The sequence below is a fragment of the Oncorhynchus clarkii genome, chromosome 12, assembly GCF_045791955.1.
Source record: "Oncorhynchus clarkii lewisi isolate Uvic-CL-2024 chromosome 12, UVic_Ocla_1.0, whole genome shotgun sequence".
In the NCBI taxonomy this organism is placed as follows: Eukaryota; Metazoa; Chordata; class Actinopteri; order Salmoniformes; family Salmonidae; genus Oncorhynchus; species Oncorhynchus clarkii.
This window is the reverse complement of record NC_092158.1, coordinates 95,497,337-95,524,078: the sequence shown is the minus strand read 5'-3', so window position 1 is coordinate 95,524,078 and position 26,742 is coordinate 95,497,337. Positions and strand designations below refer to the sequence as shown.

Genomic DNA, 26,742 nt, shown 5'->3' with positions numbered 1-26,742 from the left:
TAGGGGCTAGTTAGTTATGGGCTAGTTGGTTATGGGCTAGTTGGTTATGGGCTAGTTAGTTGGAGGCTAGTTAGTTACGGGCTAGTTAGTACCCTGATGTTATGCAGGCTGCTAGTTACTTAGTGGCTAGTTAGTTAGGGGCTAGATAGTTAGAGGCTAGATAGTTAGAGGCTAGATAGTTAGGGGCTAGTTAGTACCCTGAGGTTATGCAGGCTGCTAGTTAGTTACGAGCTGGTTAGTACCCTGAGGTTATGCAGGCTGCTAGTTAGTTACGAGCTAGTTATTACCCTGAGGTTATGCAGGCTGCTAGTTAGTTAGGGGTTAGTTGGCTAGTTAGTACCACAAGGTTATGTAGGCTGCTAGTTAGTTGGGAGTAAGTTGGCTAGTTAGTTAGGGGCTAGTTAGTACCATGAGGTTATGCAGGCTGATAGTCAGTTAGGGGTTAGCTGGCTAGTTAGTTAGGGGCTTGTTAGTGCCCCAAGGTTATGCAGGCTGCTAATTAGTTAGGGGTAAGTTGGCTAGTTAGTTAGGGGCTAGTTAGTACCATGAGGTTATGTAGGCTGCTAGTTAGTTAGGGGTAAGTTGGCTAGTTAGTTAGGGGCTAGTTAGTACCATGAGGTTATGCAGGCTGCTAGTCAGTTAGGGGGTAGCTGGCTAGTTAATTAGGGTCTAGTTAATACCTTGAAGTTGCGCAGGCTGTCATTCTCCTCTCTTCCTCCTCGACACACCAGCTTCTGCATCTTTACCAGGAGAAGCTGCTGGGCCCTGTAGATCATACACGCGTGCGTGTGCGAACACACACACAGACACACACACACACACACACAGGTCAGTGGTGATCTATAGTGGTTGCTAATCTGATGTTGTATCGAGCTTCTGCATCTTTTCCAGGAGCAACTGCTGGGCCCTGTAGATCACACACATACAGGTCTGTGGTGAAATGTAGTAGTCTGATGTTACATCAAGCTTCTGGATCAGTATTTGAAAGTATTCATCTGGTATTCTGTAGTACTGTGTAGTAGTATGTAATAGTCTGTAGTAGTCTGTAGTACTCTGTAGTAGTCTGTAGCAATCTGTAGTAGTCTGTAGTAGTCTGTAGTAGTCCATAGTAGTCTGTAGTAGTCTGTAGTACTCTGTAGTACTCTGTAGTAGTCTGTAGTAGTATGTAGTACTCTGTAGTTTGTAGTAGTGTGTAGTAGTCCATAGCAGTCTGTATTTACCGTGAGTAAGAGGGGATGGTGCCTTTTTCCGATAGGTCGGTTCCAGAGTAGGCTTCGACCCGGGAGCAAAGCCACTCCCACTTCCCCTGGTGCATCGTGTCCAGGACATGGACCACCTTAATCAATCAATCAACCAATCAAATAAATATGTTAATCAATCAATCAACCAATAAATCACTCAATCAACCGATCAATCGATCAACCAATCAATCAATCATTAATTCAATAAAATAATCAAACATCATCCAACCAATTACTCAAACAATAAATTAACCAAACAACCAAGCAATCAATCAACCCTAACCCTAACAACAACAACACGATAATAACAGGTACCTCGTTACATATTGTAGATTGATGTACCTCGCCACAAAGCACATATTGTAGATTATGTCATGTATATATTGTATATTGTACACTACCGGTCAACAGTTTTAGAACACCTACTCATTCAAGGGTTTCTCTTTATTTTTACTATTTTCTACATTGTAGAATAATAGTGAATTGACTACAGGACTATTGACATATGGAATCAAGTAGTAACCAAAAAAGTGTTAAACAAATCAAAATATATTTTATATTTGAGATGGAAACTTTTAAAGTTTAGTTACCTGTTACCTGATAGTTACCTTATTGAGGAAAAGTGTACTTACTATGACTGAGATATGTGGTTGTCTCACTTAGCTATCTTCAGATTAATGTACTAACTGTAAGTCGATCTGGATAAGAGTGTCTACTAAATGACAGGGTTAGGGTCAGCAGGTACCTCATCACAAAGCACGCTCAGGGAGCAGGTGTCTGATTGGCCAGAGATGTTGAGGTTGATTCTGATGTAGAATGAGTCTCCTGACGTCACCGTTCCCTCCGATAGATCCCTCTGCAGCCTCCGGTACCCTGACAGACACACACAGACACACAATAGATTGCACAATGTTTTTTTATCTGTGTTTGAAGCCTGAGCGTAAAGTGAGGTGTCCAGGGTTAGGTTTAGGGTTAGTCCAGGTGGGTTAGGGTTAGTGGGTTAGGGTTAGTCTAGGTGTCCAAGGTTAGTCCAGGTGTCCAGGGTTAGGGTTAGTCCAGGTGTCCAGGGTTAGGGTTAGGGTTAGTCCAGGTGGGTTAGGGTTAGTGGGTTAGGGTTAGTCTAGGTGTCCAGGGTTAGTCCAGGTGTCCAGGGTTAGGGTTAGTCCAGGTGTCCAGGGTTAGGGTTAGTCCAGGTGTCCAGGGTTAGGGTTAGTCCAGGTGTCCAGAACAGATGCAGATAAAACCTCCACTACAATGCTGTTAGGGGATTTACAATGCTGTTAGGGGATTTACAATGGTGTTAGGGGATTTACAATGGTGTTAGGGGATTTACAATGCTGTTAGGGGATTTACAATACTGTTAGGGGATTTACAATGGTGTTAGGGGATTTACAATGGTGTTAGGGGATTTACAATGGTGTTAGGGGATTTACAATGCTGTTACGGGATTTACAATGCTGTTAGGGGATTTACAATGGTGTTAGGGGATTTACAATGCTGTTAGGGGATTTACAATGCTGTTAGGGGATTTACAATGCTGTTAGGGGATTTACAATGGTGTTAGGGGATTTACAATGCTGTTAGGGGATTTACAATGGTGTTAGGGGATTTACAATGCTGTTAGGGGATTTACAATGCTGTTAGGGGATTTACAATGCTGTTAGGGGATTTACAATGCTGTTAGGGGATTTACAATGCTGTTAGGGGATTTACAATGCTGTTAGGGGATTTACAATGGTGTTAGGGGATTTACAATGCTGTTAGGGGATTTACAATGGTGTTAGGGGATGGTGTGTTTGCCTGTGTGTGTGTGTGTACGTTTACAGTGTAAGAACGTACCATCATAGTTGGCACGGTAGTGCAGTTGGATTGGTCCAGAGCAACGTTGCATCGTCCAATGGGCTTCCTCCTGGGTGCAGGTGTCCAACGAGATGCTCTGGTTCTCCCCGCGGATACAGCCCTCCAGCTGGACCAGCCAATGACAGAGAGGGAAGGGGAACAGAGCCATTAAGAAGACAGCTGTAGGTCCACTAATTCCTTATACGGAGCCCAGTCATTTTATTCAACATGCCAATATTATGGAATTTTCAATGGTTGTACTTTTAAAAAATTCCAATTTCAGTGTTTATAATACCTTAGGGTTAGGGTACCTTAGGGTACCTTAGGGTTAGGGTACCTTAGGGTTAGGGTACCTTAGGATACCTCAAGGTTAGGGTTCCTCAGGGTTAGGGTACCTTAGGGTTAGGGTACCTTAAGGTTAGGGTACCTTAGTGTTAGGGTACCTTAGGGTTAGGGTTCCTCAGGGTTAGGGTACCTTAGGGTTAGTGTACCTTAGGGTTAGGGTTCCTTAGGGTTAGGGCACCTAGGGTACCTTAAGGTTAGGGCACCTTAGGGTTAGGGTACCTAGGGTACCTTAGGGTTAGGGTACCTCAGGGCTAAGGTACCTATGGTACCTTAGGGTTGGGGTTCCTCAGGGTTAGGGTAGCGTAGGGTTAGAGTACCTCAGGGTTACAGTATCTAGGGTACCTTAGGGTTAGGGCACCTTAGGGTTAGGGTACCTAGGGTACCTCAGGGTTAGGGTACCTCAGGGTTAGGGTACCTGGAGTACCTTAGTAGTTAGTGTGCATCACAGTGTATCTCACCAAAAGGAGGTGGTGGCCCTCCCGTAGCCCCGCCTTCTCAGCGCCGGACTCTGATTGGACAGACGACACAAAGATTCCACTGTCGTTACCACCAACCAGCGTGACATCAGCCAAAAGTTGGTCGCCTAGCAATGAAAGCTCCTGGACTGGCCGCAGAGAAGAGCTGACCCTCGAGAAGGAGGAGAGAGACGGACGGAAAGGCCTACACACACACACACACACACACATACACACACACACACACATACACACACGCACATACATACATACACACACACATATACAAACACACATATACACACACACATACACACACACACACGTACAAACATATGCGTACACACACACACACACACACATATACATTGACACACACACGCACATATACACACAAATACAAACACACACACACACATATACAAACACACACGCACACACATACACACACAAATGTTAAGGTTTGTCATTTGTACAGGTTTGTGTGTGTTTGTGAGAAGCTTCCATTAAAGAAAACGATCTGAGTTATATTAGATAGATAGCTTTGAAGAGATGATTGTGGACTACAGGAACAAGAGGACCGAGCACACCCCCATTCTCATCGACGGGGCTGCAGTGGAGCAGGTTGAGAGCTTCAAGTTCCTTGGTGTCCACATCACCAACAAACTAACATGGTCCAAGCACACCAAGACAGTCGTGAAGAGGGCACAACAAAACCTATTCCCCCTCAGGAGACTGAAAAGATCCTCAGATCCTCAAAAGGTTCTAAAGGTTAAAGGTTATACAGCTGCACCATCGAGAGCATCCTGACTGATTGCATCACTGCCTCGTATGGCAACTGCTCGGCCTCCGACCGCAAGGCACTAGAGGGTAATGCGAATGGCCCAGTACATCACTGGGGCCAAGTTTCCTGCCATCCAGGACCTCTATACCAGGTGGTGTCAGAGGAAGGCCCTAAAAATTGTCAAAGACTCCAGCCACCCTAGTCATAGACTGTTCTCTCTGCTACCGCAAAGCAAGAGGTACCGGAACATCTAGTCAAATGGCTACCCAGCCTATTTGCATTGCCCCTCCCCCTCTTTACACCACTGCTACTCTCTGTTGTCATCTATGCATATTCACGTTAATAACTCTACCTACATGTACATACTACCTCAACTAACCGGTGCCCCGGCACATTGACTCTGTATCGGTACCCCCCTGTATATAGCCTCCACATTGACTCTGTATCAGTACCCCCTGTATATAGTCTCCACATTGACTCTGTATCAGTACCCCCTGTATATAGTCTCCACATTGACTCTGTACCGGTACCCCCTGTATATAGTCTCCACATTGACTCTGTACCGTAATACCCTGTATATAGCCTCCACATTGACTCTGTACCGTAACCCCCTGTATATAGCCTCCACATTGACTCTGTACCGGTACCCCCTGTATATAGCCTCCACATTGACTCTGTATCGGTACCCCCCTGTATATAGCCTCCACATTGACTCTGTATCGGTACCCCCCTGTATATAGCCTCCACATTGACTCTGTACCGGTACCCCCTGTATATAGCCTCCACATTGACTCTGTATCGGTACCCCCCTGTATATAGCCTCCACATTGACTCTGTAGCGGTACCCCCCCTGTATATAGCCTCCACATTGACTCTGTATCGGTACCCCCCTGTATATAGCCTCCACATTGACTCTGTATCAGTACCCCTTGTATATAGTCTCACTATTGTTATTTTACTGCTGATCTTTAATTACTTGTTAGTTTTATCTCTTATTCTTATCCGTATGTTTTTGAAACTGCATTGTTGGTTAGGGGCTCGTAAGTAAGCATTCCACTGTGAGGTCTACTACACCTGTTGTATTCAGCATTTCACTGTAAGGTCTACTACACCTGTTGTATTCAGCATTTCACTGTAAGGTCTACTACACCTGTTGTATTCAGCATTTCACTGTAAGGTCTACTACACCTGTTGTATTCAGCATTTCACTGTAAGGTCTACTACACCTGTTGTATTCAGCATTTCACTGTAAGGTCTACTACACCTGTTGTATTCAGCATTTCACTGTAAGGTCTACTACACTTGTTGTATTCAGCATTTCACTGTAAGGTCTACTACACCTGTCGTATTCAGCATTTCACTGTAAGGTCTACTACACCTGTTATATTCAGCATTTCACTGTAAGGTCTACCTACACCTGTTGTATTCAGCATTTCACTGTAAGGTCTACTACACCTGTTGTATTCATCATTTCACTGTGAGGTCTACTACACCTGTTGTATTCAGCATTTCACTGTAAGGTCTACTACACCTGCTGTATTCAGCATTTCACTGTAAGGTCTACTACACCTGTTGTATTCAGCATTTCACTGTAAGGTCTACTACACCTGTTGTATTCAGCATTTCACTGTAAGGTCTACCTACACCTGTTGTATTCAGCATTTCACTGTAAGGTCTACTACACCTGTTGTATTCATCATTTCACTGTGAGGTCTACTACACCTGTTGTATTCAGCATTTCACTGTAAGGTCTACTACACCTGCTGTATTCAGCATTTCACTGTAAGGTCTACTACACTTGTTGTATTCAGCATTTCACTGTAAGGTCTACTACACCTGTTGTATTCAGCATTTCACTGTAAGGTCTACTACACCTGTTGTATTCAGCATTTCACTGTAAGGTCTACTACACCTGTTGTATTCAGCATTTCACTGTAAGGTCTACTACACCTGTTGTATTCAGCATTTCACTGTAAGGTCTACTACACCTGTTGTATTCAGCATTTCACTGTAAGGTCTACTACACCTGTTGTATTCAGCATTTCACTGTAAGGTCTACTACACCTGTTGAATTTGACGCATGTAACTAATACAATTTGATTTGATTTGAATCCACGATATGGCAGAGGTTGAAAAGCCATGGGGCGGCAGGGTAGCCTAGTGGTTAGAGCGTTTGACTAGTAACCGAAAGGTTGCAAGTTCAAATCCCCGAGCTGACAAGGTACAAATCTGTCGTTCTGCCCCTGAACAGGCACTGAACCCACTGTTCCTAGGCCGTCATTGAAAATAAGAATTAGTTCTTCTTGCCTAGTAAAATAAAGGTAAAAAAATAAGACGTGTTTTCTTAACAACAGTTTATGGTCAACAATATCAAAGGCTGCCCTAACCTTAACCCCTAACCTTGACCCTAACCCGACCCTGACCCCAACCCTAATAGTACAGCTTCCAATCATATTATTATCAATTTCTTTCAACCAATCATTTGTGTCTGTTGACATGTTGATTGTCCTTCTCTTTAAGCATACTGAAAGTATTTTGTTAATTTGTTTACAGAGAAATAGCATTGCATTTGGTCAACAAATTGAAATAATTCTAACAGTTTGCTAAGAGCTGGTAGGTCTGCTGTTAGAAACAGAAAAGGCCGCTTTACCACTCTTAAGTAGCTGAATGACTTTAGCTTCCCTCCAGGCCTGAGGACAAAGACTTTCTTCTAGGCTCAGATTAAAGATATGACAGATAGGAGTGGCTATAGAGTCAGATACCATCCTCAGTAGCTTTCCTTCTAAGTTGTCAATTTCGAGGTTTGTCAATACTGATCGATAACAATAATTTTTCCCCCTCTCACACACTAACTTTACAAAATTCAAACTTGATTTCAAACTTTTCTTCCATTATTTGTTTTTTATGCATGAGTACGTTGGCTCACTGGTCGTTGTTGGCATTTCCTGCCTAAGTTTGTCCACTTTGCCAAGGAAGTTATCATTAAAATAATGGTCAACATCAAATGGTTTTGTCATGAATAAGCCATCTGATTTGGTGAATGATGGAGTTGAATGTCTTTCTGCCCATCATTTCATTTAAAGTACTCCACAAAGTGTTTTCCCATCATTCTCTATATCATTGATCTTGGCGTCATGATACAGTTTCTTCTTCTTTGTGTTGAGTTTAGTCACATCATTTCTCAATGTGCAGTAAGTCAGCCAGTCAGATGTGCTGTAAGTCAGACAGTCAGATGTGCAGTAAGTCAGCCAGTTAGAAGTGTAGCCAGACTTATTAGCCACTCCTTTTGCCCCATCTCTTTCAACCATACAGTTTTCAATTCCTCATCAATCCATGGAGCCTTAACAGTTCTAACAGTCAGTTTCTTAACTGGTGCATGTGAATCAATTATTGGAAGAAGCAATTTCATACATTTCATAAAGATGCTCCTGTTTAATCACATCAGACAAACAAATATACACTGCTCAAAAAAATAAAGGTAACACTTAAACAACACAATGTAACTCCAAGTCAATCACACTTCTGTGAAATCAAACTGTCCACTTAGGAAGCAACACTGATTGACAATACATTGCACATGCTGTTGTGCAAATGGAATAGACAGCAGGTGGAAATTATAGGCAATTAGCAAGACACCCCCAATAAAGGAGTGGTTCTGCAGTTGGTGACCACAGACCACTTCTCAGTTCCTATGCTTCCTGGCTGATGTTTTGGTCACTTTTGAATGCTGGTGGTGCTTTCACTCTAGTGGTAGCATGAGACGGAGTCTACAACCCACACAAGTGGCTCAGGTAGTGCAGGTCATCCAGGATGGCACATCAATGCGAGCTGTGTCAAGATGGTTTGCTGTGTCTGTCAGCGTAGTGTCCAGAGCATGGAGGCGCTACCAGGAGACAGGCCAGTACATCAGGAGACATGGAGGAGGCCGTAGGAGGGCAACAACCCAGCAGCAGGACCGCTACCTCCGCCTTTGTGCAAGGAGGAGCATAGCCAGAGCCCTGCAAAATGACCTCCAGCAGGCCACAAATGTGCATGTGTCTGCTCAAACGGTCAGAAACAGACTCCGTGAGGGTGGTATGAGGGCCCGACGTCCACATGTGGGTGTTGTGCTAACAGCCCAACACCGTGCAGGACGTTTGGCATTTGCCAGAGAACACCAAGATTGGCAAATTCGCCACTGGCACCCTGTGCTCTTCACAGATGAAAGCAGGTTCACACTGAGCACATGTGACAGATGTGACAGAGTCTGGAGACGCCGTGGAGAACGTTCTGCTGCCTGCAACATCCTCCAGCATGACCGGTTTGGCGGTGGGTCAGTCATGGTGTGGGGTGGCATTTCTTTGGGGGGCCGCATAGCCCTCCATGTGCTCGCCAGAGGTAGCCTGACTGCCATTAGGTACCGAGATGAGATCCTCAGACCCCTTGTGAGACCATATGCTGGTGCGGTTGGCCCTGGGTTCCTCCTAATGCAAGACAATGCTAGACCTCATGTGGCTGGAGAGTGTCAGCAGTTCCTGCAAGAGGAAGGCATTGATGCTATGGATGGCCCGCCCGTTCCCCAGACCTGAATCCAATTGAGCACATCTGGGACATCATGTCTTGCTCCATCCACCAATGCCACGTTGCACCACAGACTGTCCAGGAGTTGTCGGATGCTTTAGTCCAGGTCTGGGAGGAGATCCCTCAGGAGACCATCCGCCATCTCATCAGGAGCATGCCCAGGCGTTGTAGGGAGGTCATACAGGCACGTGGAGGCCACACACACTACTGAGCCTCATTTTGACTTGTTTTAAGGACATTACATCAAAGTTGGATCAGCCTGTAGTGTGGTTTTCCACTTTAATCCAGACCTCCATGGGTTGATAAATTTGATTTCCATTGATCATTTTTGTGTGATTTTGTTGTCAGCACATTCAACTATGTAAAGAAAAAAGTATTTAATAAGAATATTTCATTAATTCAGATCTAGGATGTGTTATTTTTGTGTTCCCTTTATTTTTTTGAGCAGTGTATTTTAACATCATCCACATAAGAGTCACAGCAAAATCTTTTGTATGATCTCTTATATACTATTTTAGGCCCAGCATTTGGAACTTTGTCTTTCCTGAATATAGCCACTATATTGTGATCACTGCATCCAATGGGTACGGATAAAGCTTAAGAAAAAGTTTTACAGTATCAGTAAAAATGTCATGAATAAATGTGGATGATCTTGTTCCTGTATGTCGTCTGGAGATAGAGAGGAGGACCAAGATGCGACGTGGTAAGTATTCGTCATTGTAATGGGAAAACTGAACACTACAAAACAAGCTAATGCACAATCGTGCTGACACAAACACTACACATAGACCATCACCCACAATGACAAAACAGGATACCTAAATATGGTTCCCAATCAGAGACAACGACTAACACCTGCCTCTGATTGAGAACCATATCAGGCCAAACACAGAAACAGACAAACTAGACATACAACATAGAATGCCCACTCAGATCACACCCTGACCAAACAAAACCTATAAACATACAAAGCAAACTATGGTCAGGGCGTGACACTGTAGTGTTTGTAAACACCCTGGTAGGTTGATTAACCTGTCTGGGATAAAGTGGGGCAAAAAAGTATTTAGTCAGCCACCAATTGTGCATGTTCTCCCACTTAAAAAGATGAGAGAGGCCTGTAATTTTCATCATAGGTACACTTCAACTATGACAGAGAAAATCAGAAAAAAAATCCAGAAAATCACATTGTAGGATTTTTAATGAATTTATTTGCAAATTATGGTGGAAAATAAGTATTTATCTATTGATTACCTTTGACGAGCTTCTTCTGTTGACACTCCAATATGTCCCATAGACATCACAAATGGTCCTTTAATTCGATTAATTCCGTCCATATATCCAAAATGTCCAAAATGTCAATTTATTTGGAGCGTTTGATCCAGAAAAATACCGGTTCCAAGTCGCGCAACATGACTACAAAATGTCTAATAAGTTACCTGTAAGCTTTGTCCAAACGTGTCAAACTACTTTCAAAATACAACTTTAGGTGTTTTTTTACGTAAATAATCGATACAATTGAAGACAGGATGATCTGTGTTCAAAACCGGAGGAAAACAAAGTGGAGCGAGCTTTTCAGGTCACGCGCCTCTATCAAAGGTCACGCGCCTATATCACTTCTCTCTACCCTCATTCTGAACAGTATTACTTCTTCAGTTATTAAAGGAAAAACCTCAACCAATTTCTAATAACTGCTGACATCCAGTGGAAGCGATAGGAACTGCAGGAAAGTCGATTAGAAATCTGGAATCCCATTGAAAACCCATTGAAATGAGAGTGACCTCAAAAAAATAAATCTGAACGCTTTGTCCTCTGGGGTTTGCCTGCCAAATAAGTTCTGTTATACTCACAGACATGATTCAAACAGTTTTAGAAACTTCAGAGTGTTTTCTATCCAAATATGCTAATAATATGCATATCTTAGCTTCTGGGTCTGAGTAGCAGGCCGTTTACTTTGGACACGCTTTTCATCCCGACGTGAAAATACTGTCCAGACGCTTTTCATCCAGACGTGAAAATACTGTCCAGACGTGAAAATACTGTCCCTGTCCCTGTCCCTGTCCCAAAGAAGTTAATAACCTGAACCAGGTTACAGTGAGAAGCTTCCTCTTGAGCAGACAGCTTGATGAAAACCAGTCAATATTCAGATTCCCAAGGAAGTAGACCTCTGTTATATCACATACACTATGAAGCATTTCACACATATTATTTAGATACTGGCTGTATTCAGTGCATTCGGAAAATATTTAGAACCATTGACTTTTTCCACATTTTGTTATGTTACAGCCTTATTCTAAAATTGCTTAAATTGTTTTTTCCTCATCAATCTTCACACAATAGCCCATAATGACAAAGCAAAAAATTTAAATATCACATTTACTTAAGTATTCAGACCTTTTACTCAGTACTTTGTTGAAGCACCTTTACCAGCGACTACAGCCTCGAGGATTCTTGGGTATGACACTACAAGCTTGGCAAACCTATACTTGGGGGAGTTTCTCCCATTCTTCTGTGCAGATCCTCACAAGCTCTGTCAGGTTGGATGGGGAGCAAGTCTAGGCCACTCAAGGACATTCAGAGATATTGTCATGTATTGTCATATTATGTCTTGTTCCTGTTCTTTCTCTTCACTTCGTCTCCCTCTGCTGGTCGTATTAGGTTACCTTCTCTTCCTCTCCTTCTCCCAGCTGTTCCTCATCTTCTCTAAACTACCTCGTTCACCCTTTTCCCACCTGTTTCTTTTTTCCCTCTGATTAGGTCTCTATTTCTCTCTCTGTTCCTGCTGCTGTCTTTGTCAGATTCTCGTTTGAGTTTCTCATGCCAGAACCAAACTATCGTCTCGTTTGCTTCACCCTTGTCCCGTCCTGTCGGAATCTGCCTGTTCATCTGATGCTACGTGGGATCAGGTACCTCTGTCCTCTACGACCCGCGCCTACCCAGAGAGACCAGCAGTCTGTCGCCGCTAACCCAGCTATTCTCCTCTGCTGCTAAGAAGGGGACTCTAACCCAGCTATTCTCCTCTGCTGCTAGAAGGGGGACTCTTCTGTAAATATCAGAAGGACTTTATGATTCATTTATCGCCCTCTCTGCGGGTTGTCTATTTTGCCATTATATACATCTGAAGAGGATCTATGTCTTCCCTGTGTTTTGACATTAAAGGACTCTGTTTTTGTTAAACCGCTTTTGGGTCCTCACTCACGTACATAACAGATATGTCCTGAAGCCACTCCTGTGTTGTCTTGGCTGTGTGCTTTGTTGGAAGGTGAACCTTTGCCCCATTCGGAGGTCCTTAGAGCTCTGGAGCAGGATTTCATCAAGGATCTCTCTGTACTTTGCTCCGTTTATCTTTGCCTGAATCCTGACTAGTCTCCCAGTCCCTGCCACTGAAAAACATCCCACAGCAGAATGCTTCCACCACGATGTGTCACTGTAGGGATGGTGCCCGGTTTCCTCCAGACGTGACACTTGGCATTCAGGCCAAAGAGTTCAATCTTGGTTTCATCAGACCAGAGAATCTTGTTTCTCATGGTCTGAGAGTCCTTTAGGTGTTTTTGGCAAACTCCAAACGGGCTGTGATGTGTATTTTACTGAGAAGTGGCTTCCATCTGGCCACTCTACAATAAAGGCCTAATTGGTGGAGTGTTGCAGAGATGGTTGTTCTTCTGGAAGGTTCTCCCATCTCCACAGAGGGACTCTGGAGCTCTGTCAGAGTGACCATCGGATTATTGATCACCTACCTGACCAAGGCCCTTCTCCCCCGATTGCTCAGTTTGACTGGGCAGCCAGCTCTAGGAATAGTCTTGTTGGTTCCAAACTTTTTTTTACATTTAAAAATGATGGGGATCTTGGGGATCTTTAATGCTGCAGACATTTTTTGGTACCATTCCCCAGATCTGTGCCTCGACACAATCCTTTCTCAGAGCTCTACGGACAATTCCTTTGACCTCATGGCTTGGTTTTTGCTCTAACATGCACTGTCAACTGTGGGATCTTATATAGACAGTTGTGTGCCTTTCCAAATCATGTCCAATCAATTGAATTTACCACAGGTGGACTCCAATCAAGTTGTAGAACATCTCAAGGTGATCAATAGAAACAGGAAGCACCTGAGCTCAATTTCGAATCTCATAGCAAAGGGTCTGAATACTTATGTAAATAAGCTATTTCTGTTATGTTTTTTATACATTTGCAAAAATGTCTAAAAACCTGTTTTCACTTTGTCATTATGGGGTATTGTGTGTAGATTGATGAGGTAAACAATTCATTTAATCCATTTTACAATAAGGCTGTAATGTATGAAATGCGGAAAAGGGGAAGGGATTTGAATACTTTCCGAAGGCACTGTATTGTTTAGATACTGACTGTTAGCACTTGGTGGCCTATAGCAACACCCCAAAAGAAAAGGCTTTAGATTTGCAAGGTGAACCTGCAACCACAACACTTCAATAACACTTGACATAAGATATTCTCTAAGCATTACAGGGATATGGCTCTGAATATATACAGCAACACCTCCCCCATAAGCATTCCTGTCTCTTCTACAGATGTTATATCCTTGTATTGATACTGCTGTATCATCAAATGAATTATCTAAGTGAGTCTCAGAAATGGCTAATATATGAATGTTATCTGATGTTAGCAAGTTATTGATTTCATGAACCAGCTGGAATAAGTTCTTTCCTCTTCTGGCGCACACCTTCAGGATAGTTCTAGTAGAGGAAGATGTACGTTCCTCTCAAGTTCTTGGCTCTTTCCAGAACAGCTACCTTGTCCTTGAACCTCAGGAATTTGACCACTATCAGCCGGTTCTGCCATCTGGGCCAGTGGTGGGTTTTCCAGTCCTGTGGGCGTGCTCCGCCTCAATCTTCCTGTGGTCCATCTTCAGTTTCTCCGAGATCATTTCCCTCACTTTGTCCTCATAGTCTACCCAGGTCTCATGTGGAGATTATGCAATTCCACAATTCTGCAATTCCATCCACAACCAATTGGCAAACGTTCTGCACATTGAGAAACCATGTGACTAAACTGAATAAAAAGAAGAAGAAACTCTACTATGAAACAAAGATAAATGATATTAAGAACGATAATAAAAACCTTTGGAGCACCTTAAATTAGGTTTTGGGCAAAAAGGCAAACTCAGCTCCATCATTCATTCAATCAGATGCCTCATTCGTCACAACCCACTGACATTGCCAATTAATTAACTTAGGCATGACATGCTAGCAACAAACACTGACACTACATGTCCAAGTATAACTGATCCAACTATGAAAGACAAGCATTGTAATTTTGAATTCTGTAACGTGAGAGTGGAAGAGGTGAAAAAAATATTGTTGTCTATCAACAATGACAAGCCACCGGGGTCTGACAATGTCTGACAACTTGGATGGAAAATGACTGAGGATAATAGCGGATTATTTTGCCACTCCTGTTTGCCATAGGGTTAGGGTTAGGATTAGGGTTAGGGTTCTTCAATCTAAGCCTACTATAAAGTGTGTGCCCTCAGGCCTGGAGGGAAGCAAAAGTAATTCTGCTCCCCTTTTACCAACCCTTTTGGAAAAATTTGTTTTTGACCAGATACAATTATTTTTTACTGGAAACAAATTGACAACAGACTTTCAGCCCACATATAGGGAAGGACATTCAACAAGTGTTACACACTTACACAAATTACTGGTGGGTGGCTGAGAGAAATTGATGATAAAAAGATTGGGGTGGCTGTTTTGTTAGACTTCAGTGCGGCTTTTAACAATATTGATCATAGTCTTCTACTGGAAAAACATATGTGTTATGGCTTATGATGTTATGGCTTTACACCCCCTGCTATATTGTGGATAAAGATTTACCTGTCTAACAGAAAACAGAGGGTGTTCTTTAATGGAAGCCTCTCCGACATAACCCAGGTAGAATCAGGAATTCCCCAGGGCAGCTGTCTAGGCCCCTTACTTTTTTCCATCTTTACTAATGACATGACACTGGCTTTGAGTAAAGCCAGTGGCATGTATGTATGTGTATGACTTAACACTATACATGTCAGCTACTACAGTCAGCTACGACTAAAAAGTTAGTCGTAAATATTATTTTTTTTAAACTGAAAGTATTGTATTTGGGGCAAATCATTCACTAAACCCTAAACCCCAACTAAATTGTGTAATGAACTATGTGGAAATGTAGCAAGTTGAGCTGACTAAACTGCTTGGAGTAACCCTGGATTGTAAACTGTCATGGTCAAAACATATTGATGCAACAGTAGCTAAGATGAGAAGAGAAGTCTGTCTATAATAAAGCGCTGCTCTGTCTTCTTAACAACACTATCAACAAGGCAGGTCCTACAGGCCCTAGTTTCTACCTTCTTAACAACACTATCAACAAGGCAGGTCCTACAGGCCCTAGTTTCTACCTTCTTAATGACATTATCAACAAGGCAGGTCCTACAGGCACTAGTTTCTACCTTCTTAATGACACTATCAACAAGGTAGGTCCTACAGGCCCTAGTTTCTACCTTCTTAACGACACTATCAACAAGGCAGGTCCTACAAGCCCTAGTTTCTACATTCTTAACAACACTATCAACAAGGCAGGTCCTACAAACCCTAGTTTCTACATTCTTAACAACACTATCAACAGGGCAGGTCCTACAGGCCCTAGTTTCTACCTTCTTAACAACACTATCAACAAGGCAGGTCCTACAGGCCCTAGTTTCTACATTCTTAACAACACTATCAACAAGGCAGGTCCTACAGGCCCTAGTTTCTACCTTCTTAACAACACTATCAACAAGTTAGGTCCTACAGGCCCTAGTTTCTACATTCTTAACAACACTATCAACAAGGCAGGTCCTACAGGCCCTAGTTTCTACCTTCTTAACGACACTATCAACAAGGCAGGTCCTACAGGCCCTAGTTTCTACCTTCTTAACAACACTATCAACAAGGCAGGTCCTACAGGCCCTAGTTTCTACCTTCTTAATGACACTATCAACAAGGCAGGTCCTACAGGCCCTAGTGCTGATGCTGTTACTCCTCTCAGTTCCAGACAGGACAGGTTATGCTGCTACCCCTCTCAGTTCCAGACAGGACAGGTTATACTGTTACTCCTCTCCTCTCTGTTCCAGACAGGACAGGTTATGCTGCTACTCCTCTCAGTTCCAGACAGGACAGGTTATACTGTTACTCCTCTCCTCTCTGTTCCAGACAGGACAGGTTATACTGTTACTCCTCTCAGTTCCAGACAGGTTATACTGTTACTCCTCTCAGTTCCAGACAGGACAGGTTATGCTGTTACTCCTCTCCTCTCAGTTCCAGACAGGACAGGTTATACTGTTTCTCCTCTCAGTTCCAGACAGGACAGGTTATGCTGCTACTCCTCTCAGTTCCAGACAGGGCAGGTTATAATGTTACTCCTCTCAGTTCCAGACAGGACCGGTTATACTGTTACTCCTCTCAGTTCCAGACAGGACAGGTTATGCTGTTACTCATCTCCTCTCTGTTCCAGACTGGACAGGTTATGCTGTTACTCCTCTCAGTTCCAGACAGGAGAGGTTATACTGTTACTCCTCTCAGTTCCAGACAGGACAGGTTATACTGTTACTCCTCTCAGTTCCAGACAGGACAGGTTATACTGTTTCTCCTCTCAGTTCCAGACAGGACAGGTTATTCTGTTACTCCTCTCAGTTCCAGACAGGACAGGTTATACTGTTACTCCTCTCAGTTCCAGACAGGTTATACTGTTACTCCTCTCAGTTCCAGACAGGACAGGTTATGCTGTTACTCCTCTCCTCTCAGTTCCAGATAGGACAGGTTATACTGTTTCTCCTCTCAGTTCCAGACAGGACAGGTTATGCTGCTACTCCTCTCAGTTCCAGACAGGGCAGGTTATAATGTTACTCCTCTCAGTTCCAGACAGGACAGGTTATACTGTTACTCCTCTCAGTTCCAGACAGGACAGGTTATGCTGTTACTCATCTCCTCTCTGTTCCAGACTGGACAGGTTATGCTGTTACTCCTCTCAGTTCCAGACAGGAGAGGTTATACTGTTACTCCTCTCAGTTCCAGACAGGACAGGTTATACTGTTACTCCTCTCAGTTCCAGACAGGACAGGTTATACTGTTTCTCCTCTCAGTTCCAGACAGGACAGGTTATTCTGTTACTCCTCTCAGTTCCAGACAGGACAGGTTATACTGTTACTCCTCTCAGTTCCAGACAGGACAGGTTATACTGTTACTATTCTCAGTTCCAGACAGGACAGGTTATACTGTTACTCCTCTCAGTCCCAGACTGGACAGGTTATACTGTTACTCCTCTCAGTTCCAGACAGGACAGGGTATACTGCTTCTCCTCTCAGGTCCAGACAGGACAGGTTATACTGTTACTGCTCTCAGTTCCAGACAGGACAGGTTATGCTGTTACTCCTCTCAGTTCCAGACAGGACAGGTTATACTGCTACTCCTCTCCTCTCAGTTCCAGACAGGACAGGTTATACTGTTACTCCTCTCAGTTCCAGACAGGACAGGTTATACTGTTACTCCTCTCAGTTCCAGACGGGACAGGTTATACTGTTACTCCTCTCAGTTCCAGACAGGACAAGTTATGCTGTTACTCCTCTCAGTTCCAGACAGGACAGGTTTTACTGTTACTCCTCTCAGTTCCAGACAGGACAGGTTATACTGTTACTCCTCTCAGTTCCAGACAGGACAGGTTATACTGTTACTCCTCTCAGTTCCAGATAGGTTATACTGTTACTCCTCTCAGTTCCAGACAGGACAGGTTATACTGTTACTCCTCTCAGTTCCAGACAGGACAGGTTATACTGTTACTCCTCTCAGTTCCAGACAGGACAGGTTATGCTGTTACTCATCTCCTCTCTGTTCCAGACTGGACAGGTTATGCTGTTACTCCTCTCAGTTCCAGACAGGAGAGGTTATACTGTTACTCCTCTCAGTTCCAGACAGGACAGGTTATACTGTTTACTCCTCTCAGTTCCAGACAGGACAGGTTATACTGTTTCTCCTCTCAGTTCCAGACAGGACAGGTTATTCTGTTACTCCTCTCAGTTCCAGACAGGACAGGTTATACTGTTACTCCTCTCAGTTCCAGACAGGTTATACTGTTACTCCTCTCAGTTCCAGACAGGACAGGTTATGCTGTTACTCCTCTCCTCTCAGTTCCAGATAGGACAGGTTATACTGTTTCTCCTCTCAGTTCCAGACAGGACAGGTTATGCTGCTACTCCTCTCAGTTCCAGACAGGGCAGGTTATAATGTTACTCCTCTCAGTTCCAGACAGGACAGGTTATACTGTTACTCCTCTCAGTTCCAGACAGGACAGGTTATGCTGTTACTCATCTCCTCTCTGTTCCAGACTGGACAGGTTATGCTGTTACTCCTCTCAGTTCCAGACAGGAGAGGTTATATTGTTACTCCTCTCAGTTCCAGACAGGACAGGTTATACTGTTACTCCTCTCAGTTCCAGACAGGACAGGTTATACTGTTTCTCCTCTCAGTTCCAGACAGGACAGGTTATTCTGTTACTCCTCTCAGTTCCAGACAGGACAGGTTATACTGTTACTCCTCTCAGTTCCAGACAGGACAGGTTATACTGTTACTATTCTCAGTTCCAGACAGGACAGGTTATACTGTTACTCCTCTCAGTCACAGACTGGACAGGTTATACTGTTACTCCTCTCAGTTCCAGACAGGACAGGCTATACTGTTTCTCCTCTCAGTTCCAGACAGGACAGGTTATACTGTTACTGCTCTCAGTTCCAGACAGGACAGGTTATGCTGTTACTCCTCTCAGTTCCAGACAGGACAGGTTATACTGCTACTCCTCTCCTCTCAGTTCCAGACAGGACAGGTTATACTGTTACTCCTCTCAGTTCCAGACAGGACAGGTTATACTGTTACTCCTCTCAGTTCCAGACAGGACAGGTTTTACTGTTACTCCTCTCAGTTCCAGACAGGACAGGTTATACTGTTACTCCTCTCAGTTCCAGACAGGACAGGTTATACTGTTACTCCTCTCAGTTCCAGATAGGTTATACTGTTACTCCTCTCAGTTCCATACAGGACAGGTTATACTGTTACTCTTCTCAGTTCCAGATAGGACAGGTTATACTGTTACTCCTCTCAATTCCAGACAGGACAGGTTATACTGTTACTCCTCTCAGTTCCAGACAGGACAGGTCGCAGGGAAGATTGAAAACAATAACAAACAGCAGGGATCTTGACAGCCAAAAGCCCGGGCCAATCCGTGGTCCCAGCCACAATGGCTAACAGTGTTGCGGGCATCGTTCAAGCAGTCAAGAAAACCCCGCTAGCAACTAGGCACTTAACAGCTCCTCAGACCTGGTCGGCAGGATCACTGGACAGATAGTAGTGGTCCCAGCAACTGATGCTGACCACGTCACGGGATCCAAACTCTTAAGGTAGCTAGCTAGTAACCACAATACAATAACAATAACACTCTCCCTCGTTCCGCGTTCAACTGGAAGTGACGAGCGCCGCCTCTGGACGTAAAAACAGTAGACGAGGGGGGTAAGATACACTAGGGGGGGTGTGTGTGAGTGTGTGTGTGTGTGTGTTGGTGGGTGTGAGGGGGGGGGGGGGGTACCTCTCCAGGGACAGTTTCCTGAAAATGTTGTTGACGGTCTCCAGGTCGTAGGAATCTAAACATTCTGACTGATGGGAGGAGGAGGAGGAGTGGAGCGAGGGAGGACCACGTGTTTCCATTTCCTCATCTGGACGGAGAGAGGGGGAGGGAGAGGGATGATTAGAGGGGTATAGGGTCTACAGGTATACAGTATGGGGCTGTAGGGTATAGGGTCTACAGTATGGGGCAGTAGGGTATAGGGTCTACAATACGGGACTGTAGGGTATAAAGTCTATAGGTATACAGCATGGGGCAGTAGGGTATAGGGTCTATAGGTATACAGTATGGGACTGTAGGGTATAGGGTCTACAGGTATACAGTATGGGGCAGTAGGGTATAGGGTCTATAGGTATACAGTATGTGGCAGTAGGGTATAGGGTATACAGGTATACAGTATGGGGCAGTAGGGTATAGGTTCTATAGGTATACATTATGGGGCAGTAGGGTATAGGGTCTACAGGTATACAGTATGGGAATGCAGGGTATAGGGTCTACAATACGGGACTGTAGGGTATAAAGTCTATAGGTATACAGTATGGGGCAGTAGGGTATAGGGTCTACAGGTATACAGTATGGGGCAATAGGGTCTACAGTATAGGGCATCAGGGTATAGGGTCTATAGGAATACAGTATGGGACTGTAGGGTATAGGGTCTATAGGTATACAGTATGGGGCTGTAGGATAGAGGGTCTATAGGTCTACAGTATGGGGCAGTAGGGTATAGGGTCTACAGGTATACAGTATGGGACTACAGGGTATAGGGTCTAGAGTATGGGGCTGCAGGGTATAGGGTCTACAGGTATACAGTATGGGGCTTTAGGGTATAGGGTCTACAGTATGGTGCAGTAGGGTATAGGGTCTATAGGTCTACAGTATGGGGCAGTAGGGTATAGGGTCTATAGGTCTACAGTATGGGGCAGTAGGGTATAGGGTCTACAGGTATACAGTATGGGACTACAGGGTATAGGGTCTAGAGTATGGGGCTGCAGGGTATAGGGTCTACAATATGGGACTGTAGGGTATAGGGTCTAGAGTATGGGGCTGTAGGGTATAGGGGCTAGAGTATGGGGCAGCAGGGTGTCTGGTCTACAATATGGGACTGTAGGGTATAGGGTCTAGAGTATGGTGCTGTAGGGTATAGGGCCTACAATATGGGACTGTAGGGTATAAGGTCTACAGTATGGGGCTGTAGGATATAGGGTCTATAGGTATACAGTATGGGGCTGTAGGGTATAGGGTCTATAGGTATACAGTATGGGGCTGATTGGTATAGGGTCTATAGGAATACAGTATGGGGCTTTAGGGGTATAGGGTCTACAGTATGCGGCAGTAGGGTATAGGGTCTATAGGTCTACAGTATGGGGCTTTAGGGTAGAGGGTCTACAGGTATACAGTATGGGGCAGTAGGGTATAGGGTCTACAGGTATACAGTATGGGGCAGTAGGGTATAGGGTCTATAGGTATACAGTATGGGACTGTAGGGTATAGGGTCTATAGTAAGGGACCGTAGGGTATAGGGTCTACAGTATGGGGCAGTAGGGCATAGGGTCTATAGGTATACAGTTTGGGGCTGTAGGGAATAGGGTCTACAGGTATACAGTGTGGGGCAATAGGGTCTACAGTATAGGGCATCAGGGTATAGGGTCTATAGGAATACAGTATGGGACTGTAGGGTATAGGGTCTATAGGTATACAGTATGGGGCTGTAGGATAGAGGGTCTATAGGTATACAGTATGGGGCTGTATGGTATATGGTCTACTGTATGGGGCAGTAGGGTATAGGGTCTACAGTAGGGGGCTGTAGGGTATACGGTCTATAGGTCTATAGTATGGGGCTGTAGGGTATATGGTCTACAGTATGGGGCAGTAGGGTATAGGGTCTACAGTATGGGGCTGTAGGGTATACGGTCTATAGGTCTACAGTATGGGGCAGTAGGGTATAGGGTCTACAGGTATACAGTATGGGACTGTAGGGTATAGGGTCTAGAGTATGGGGCTGTAGGGTATAGGGTCTATAGGTCTACAGTATGGGGCAGTAGGGTATAGGGTCTACAGGTATACAGTATGTGGCAGTAGGGTATAGGGTTTATAGTATGGGGCAGTAGGGTATAGGGTCTATAGGTATACAGTATGGGACTGTAAGGTATAGGGTCTATAGGTATACAGTATGGGTCTGTAGGGTATAGGGTTTATAGTATGGGGCAGTAGGGTATAGGGTCTATAGGTATACAATATGGGGCAGTAGGGTATAGGGTCTACAGGTATACAGTATGGGGCTTTAGGGTATAGGGTCTACAGGTATACAGTATGGGACTACAGGGTATAGGGTCTAGAGTATGGGGCTGCAGGGTATAGGGTCTACAATATGGGACTGTAGGGTATAGGGTCTAGAGTATGGGGCTGTAGGGTATAGGGGCTAGAGTATGGGACTGTAGGGTATAAAGTCTACAGTATGGGGCTGTAGGATATAGGGTCTATAGGTATACAGTATGGGGCTGTAGGGTATAGGGTCTATAGGTATACAGTATGGGGCTGTAGGGTATAGGGTCTATAGGAATACAGTATGGGGCTTTAGGGGTATAGGGTCTACAGGTATACAGTATGGGGCTTTAGGGTATAGGGTCTACAGTATGGTGCAGTAGGGTATAGGGTCTATAGGTCTACAGTATGGGGCAGTAGGGTATAGGGTCTATAGGTCTACAGTATGGGGCAGTAGGGTATAGGGTCTACAGGTATACAGTATGGGACTACAGGGTATAGGGTCTAGAGTATGGGGCTGCAGGGTATAGGGTCTACAATATGGGACTGTAGGGTATAGGGTCTAGAGTATGGGGCTGTAGGGTATAGGGGCTAGAGTATGGGGCAGCAGGGTGTCTGGTCTACAATATGGGACTGTAGGGTATAGGGTCTAGAGTATGGTGCTGTAGGGTATAGGGCCTACAATATGGGACTGTAGGGTATAAGGTCTACAGTATGGGGCTGTAGGATATAGGGTCTATAGGTATACAGTATGGGGCTGTAGGGTATAGGGTCTATAGGTATACACTATGGGGCTGTAGGGTATAGGGTCTATAGGAATACAGTATGGGGCTTTAGGGGTATAGGGTCTACAGTATGCGGCAGTAGGGTATAGGGTCTATAGGTCTACAGTATGGGGCTTTAGGGTAGAGGGTCTACAGGTATACAGTATGGGGCAGTAGGGTATAGGGTCTACAGGTATACAGTATGGGGCAGTAGGGTATAGGGTCTATAGGTATACAGTATGGGACTGTAGGGTATAGGGTCTATAGTAAGGGACCGTAGGGTATAGGGTCTACAGTATGGGGCAGTAGGGCATAGGGTCTATAGGTATACAGTTTGGGGCTGTAGGGAATAGGGTCTACAGGTATACAGTGTGGGGCAATAGGGTCTACAGTATAGGGCATCAGGGTATAGGGTCTATAGGAATACAGTATGGGACTGTAGGATAGAGGGTCTATAGGTATACAGTATGGGGCTGTAGGGTATATGGTCTACTGTATGGGGCAGTAGGGTATAGGGTCTACAGTAGGGGGCTGTAGGGTATACGGTCTATAGGTCTATAGTATGGGGCTGTAGGGTATATGGTCTACAGTATGGGGCAGTAGGGTATAGGGTCTACAGTATGGGGCTGTAGGGTATACGGTCTATAGGTCTACAGTATGGGGCAGTAGGGTATAGGGTCTACAGGTATACAGTATGGGACTGTAGGGTATAGGGTCTAGAGTATGGGGCTGTAGGGTATAGGGTCTATAGGTCTACAGTATGGGGCAGTAGGGTATAGGGTCTACAGGTATACAGTATGTGGCAGTAGGGTATAGGGTTTATAGTATGGGGCAGTAGGGTATAGGGTCTATAGGTATACAGTATGGGACTGTAAGGTATAGGGTCTATAGGTATACAGTATGGGTCTGTAGGGTATAGGGTTTATAGTATGGGGCAGTAGGGTATAGGGTCTATAGGTATACAATATGGGGCAGTAGGGTATAGGGTCTACAGGTATACAGTATGGGGCTTTAGGGTATAGGGTCTACAGTATGGTGCAGTAGGGTATAGGGTCTATAGGTCTACAGTATGGGGCAGTAGGGTATAGGGTCTATAGGTCTACAGTATGGGGCAGTAGGGTATAGGGTCTACAGGTATACAGTATGGGACTACAGGGTATAGGGTCTAGAGTATGGGGCTGCAGGGTATAGGGTCTACAATATGGGACTGTAGGGTATAGGGTCTAGAGTATGGGGCTGTAGGGTATAGGGGCTAGAGTATGGGACTGTAGGGTATAAAGTCTACAGTATGGGGCTGTAGGATATAGGGTCTATAGGTATACAGTATGGGGCTGTAGGGTATAGGGTCTATAGGTATACAGTATGGGGCTGTAGGGTATAGGGTCTATAGGAATACAGTATGGGGCTTTAGGGGTATAGGGTCTACAGTATGCGGCAGTAGGGTATAGGGTCTATAGGTCTACAGTATGGGGCTTTAGGGTATAGGGTCTATAGGTATACAGTATGGGGCTGTAGGGTAGAGGGTCTACAGGTATACAGTATGGGGCAATAGGGTCTACAGTATGGGGCATCAGGGTATAGGGTATAGGGTCTATGGAATACAGTATGGGACTACAGGGTCTACAGTATGGGGCAGTAGGGTATAGGGTATAGGGTCTATAGGTATACAGTATGGGGCTGTAGGGTAGAGGGTCTATAGGTATACAGTATGGGGCTGCAGGGTATATGGTCTACTGTATGGGGCAGTAGGGTATAGGGTCTACAGTAGGGGGCTGTAGGGTATACGGTCTATTGGTCTATAGTATGGGGCTGTAGGGTATATGGTCTACAGTATGGGGCAGTAGGGTATAGGGTCTACAGGTATACATTATGGGACTGTAGGGTATAGGGTCTAGAGTATGGGGCTGTACGGTATAGGGTCTATAGGTATACAGTATGTGGCAGTAGGGTATAGGGTTTATAGTATGGGGCAGTAGGGTATAGGGTCTGTAGGTATACAGTATGGGACTGTAGGGTATAGGGTCTATAGGTATACAGTATGGGTCTGTAGGGTATAGGGTTTATAGTATGGGGCAGTAGGGTATAGGGTCTATAGGTATACAGTATGGGACTGTAGGGTATAGCGTCTATAGGTATACAATATGGGGCAGTAGGGTATAGGGTCTACAGGTATACAGTATGGGGCTTTAGGGTATAGGGTCTACAGTATGGTGCAGTAGGGTATAGGGCCTATAGGTCTACAGTATGGGGCAGTAGGGTACAGGGTCTATAGGTCTACAGTATGGGGCAGTAGGGTATAGGGTCTACAGGTATACAGTATGGAACTGCAGGGTATAGGGTCTAGAGTATGGGGCTGCAGGGTATAGGGTCTACAATATGGGACTGTAGGGTATAGGGTCTAGAGTATGGGGCTGTAGGGTATAGGGGCTAGAGTATGGGGCAGCAGGGTGTAGGGTCTACAATATGGGACTGTAGGGTATAGGGTCTAGAGTATGGTGCTGTAGGGTATAGGGTCTATAGGTATACAGTATGGGGCTGTAGGGTATAGGGTCTATAGGTATACAGTATGGGGCTGTAGGGTATAGGGTCTACAGGTATACAGTATGGGGCTTTAGGGGTATAGGGTCTACAGTATGGGGCAGTAGGGTATAGGGTCTATAGGTCTACAGTATGGGGCTGTAGGGTAGAGGGTCTACAGGTATACAGTATGGAGCAGTAGGGTATAGGGTCTACAGTATGGGACAGTAGGGTATAGGGTCTATAGGTATACAGTATGGGACTGTGGGGTATAGGGTCTATAGGTATACCTTTATGGGGCAGTTGGGTATAGGGTCTACAGGTATACAGTATGGGTCTTTAGGGTATAGGGTCTACAGTATGGGGCAGTAGGGTATAGGGTCTATAGGTATACAGTATGGGGCTGTAGGGTATAGGGTCTATATTATGGGGCAGTAGGGTATAGGGTCTAGAAGTATACAGTATGGGCCTGTAGGGTATAGGGTCTACAGTATGGGGCAGTAGGGTATAGGGTCTATTGGTATACAGTATGGGGCAGTAGGGTATAGGGTCTACAGTATGGGGCTGTAGGGTATACGGTCTATAGGTCTATAGTATGGGGCAGTAGGGTATAGGGTCTAGAAGTATACAGTATGGGCCTGTAGGGTATAGGGTCTACAGTATGGGGCAGTAGGGTATAGGGTCTATAGGTATACAGTATTGGACTGCAGGGTATAGGGTCTACAATATGGGACTGTAGGGTATAGGGTCTAGAGTTTGGGGCTGTAGGGTATAGGGGCTAGAGTATGGGGCAGCAGGGTGTAGGGTCTACAATATGGGACTGTAGGGTATAGGGTCTAGAGTATGGTGCTGTAGGGTATAGGGTCTACAATATGGGACTGTAGGGTATAAGGTCTACAGTATGGGGCTGTAGGATATAGGGTCTATAGGTATACAGTATGGGGCTGTAGGGTATAGGGTCTATAGGTATACAGTATGGGGCTGTAGGGTATAGGGTCTATAGGTATACAGTATGGGGCTGTAGGGTATAGGGTCTATAGGTATACAGTCTGGGGCTTTAGGGTAGAGGGTCTACAGGTATACAGTATGGGGCAGTAGGGTATAGGGTCTACAGTATGGGGCAGTAGGGTATATGGTCTATAGGTATACAGTATGGGACTGTAGGGAATAGGGTCTACAGGTATACAGTATGGAGCAGTAGGGTATAGGGTCTATAGGTATACAGTCTGGGGCTTTAGGGTAGAGGGTCTACAGGTATACAGTATGGGGCAGTAGGGTATAGGGTCTACAGTATGGGGCAGTAGGGTATAGGGTCTATAGGTATACAGTAT

General features: G+C 44.8%; 1 protein-coding gene across 4 annotated transcripts in view; it reads right to left on the bottom strand.

Annotated features, from left to right (window-relative positions):
• Positions 1-26,742, bottom strand: part of LOC139421694 (caspase recruitment domain family, member 11) — a 142,275-nt gene that overhangs the window by 16,169 nt on the left and 99,364 nt on the right. For all 4 annotated transcript variants that reach the window (XM_071172800.1, XM_071172798.1, XM_071172797.1 and 1 more), the window contains exons 17-22: positions 19,833-19,959; positions 3,884-4,085; positions 3,081-3,207; positions 1,987-2,114; positions 1,221-1,336; positions 681-765 (exon numbers count right to left, since the gene is read on the bottom strand). In XM_071172800.1, the coding sequence (XP_071028901.1) occupies positions 681-765; positions 1,221-1,336; positions 1,987-2,114; positions 3,081-3,207; positions 3,884-4,085; positions 19,833-19,959 (785 nt within the window). The remainder of the gene's footprint in view (positions 1-680; positions 766-1,220; positions 1,337-1,986; positions 2,115-3,080; positions 3,208-3,883; positions 4,086-19,832; positions 19,960-26,742) is intronic.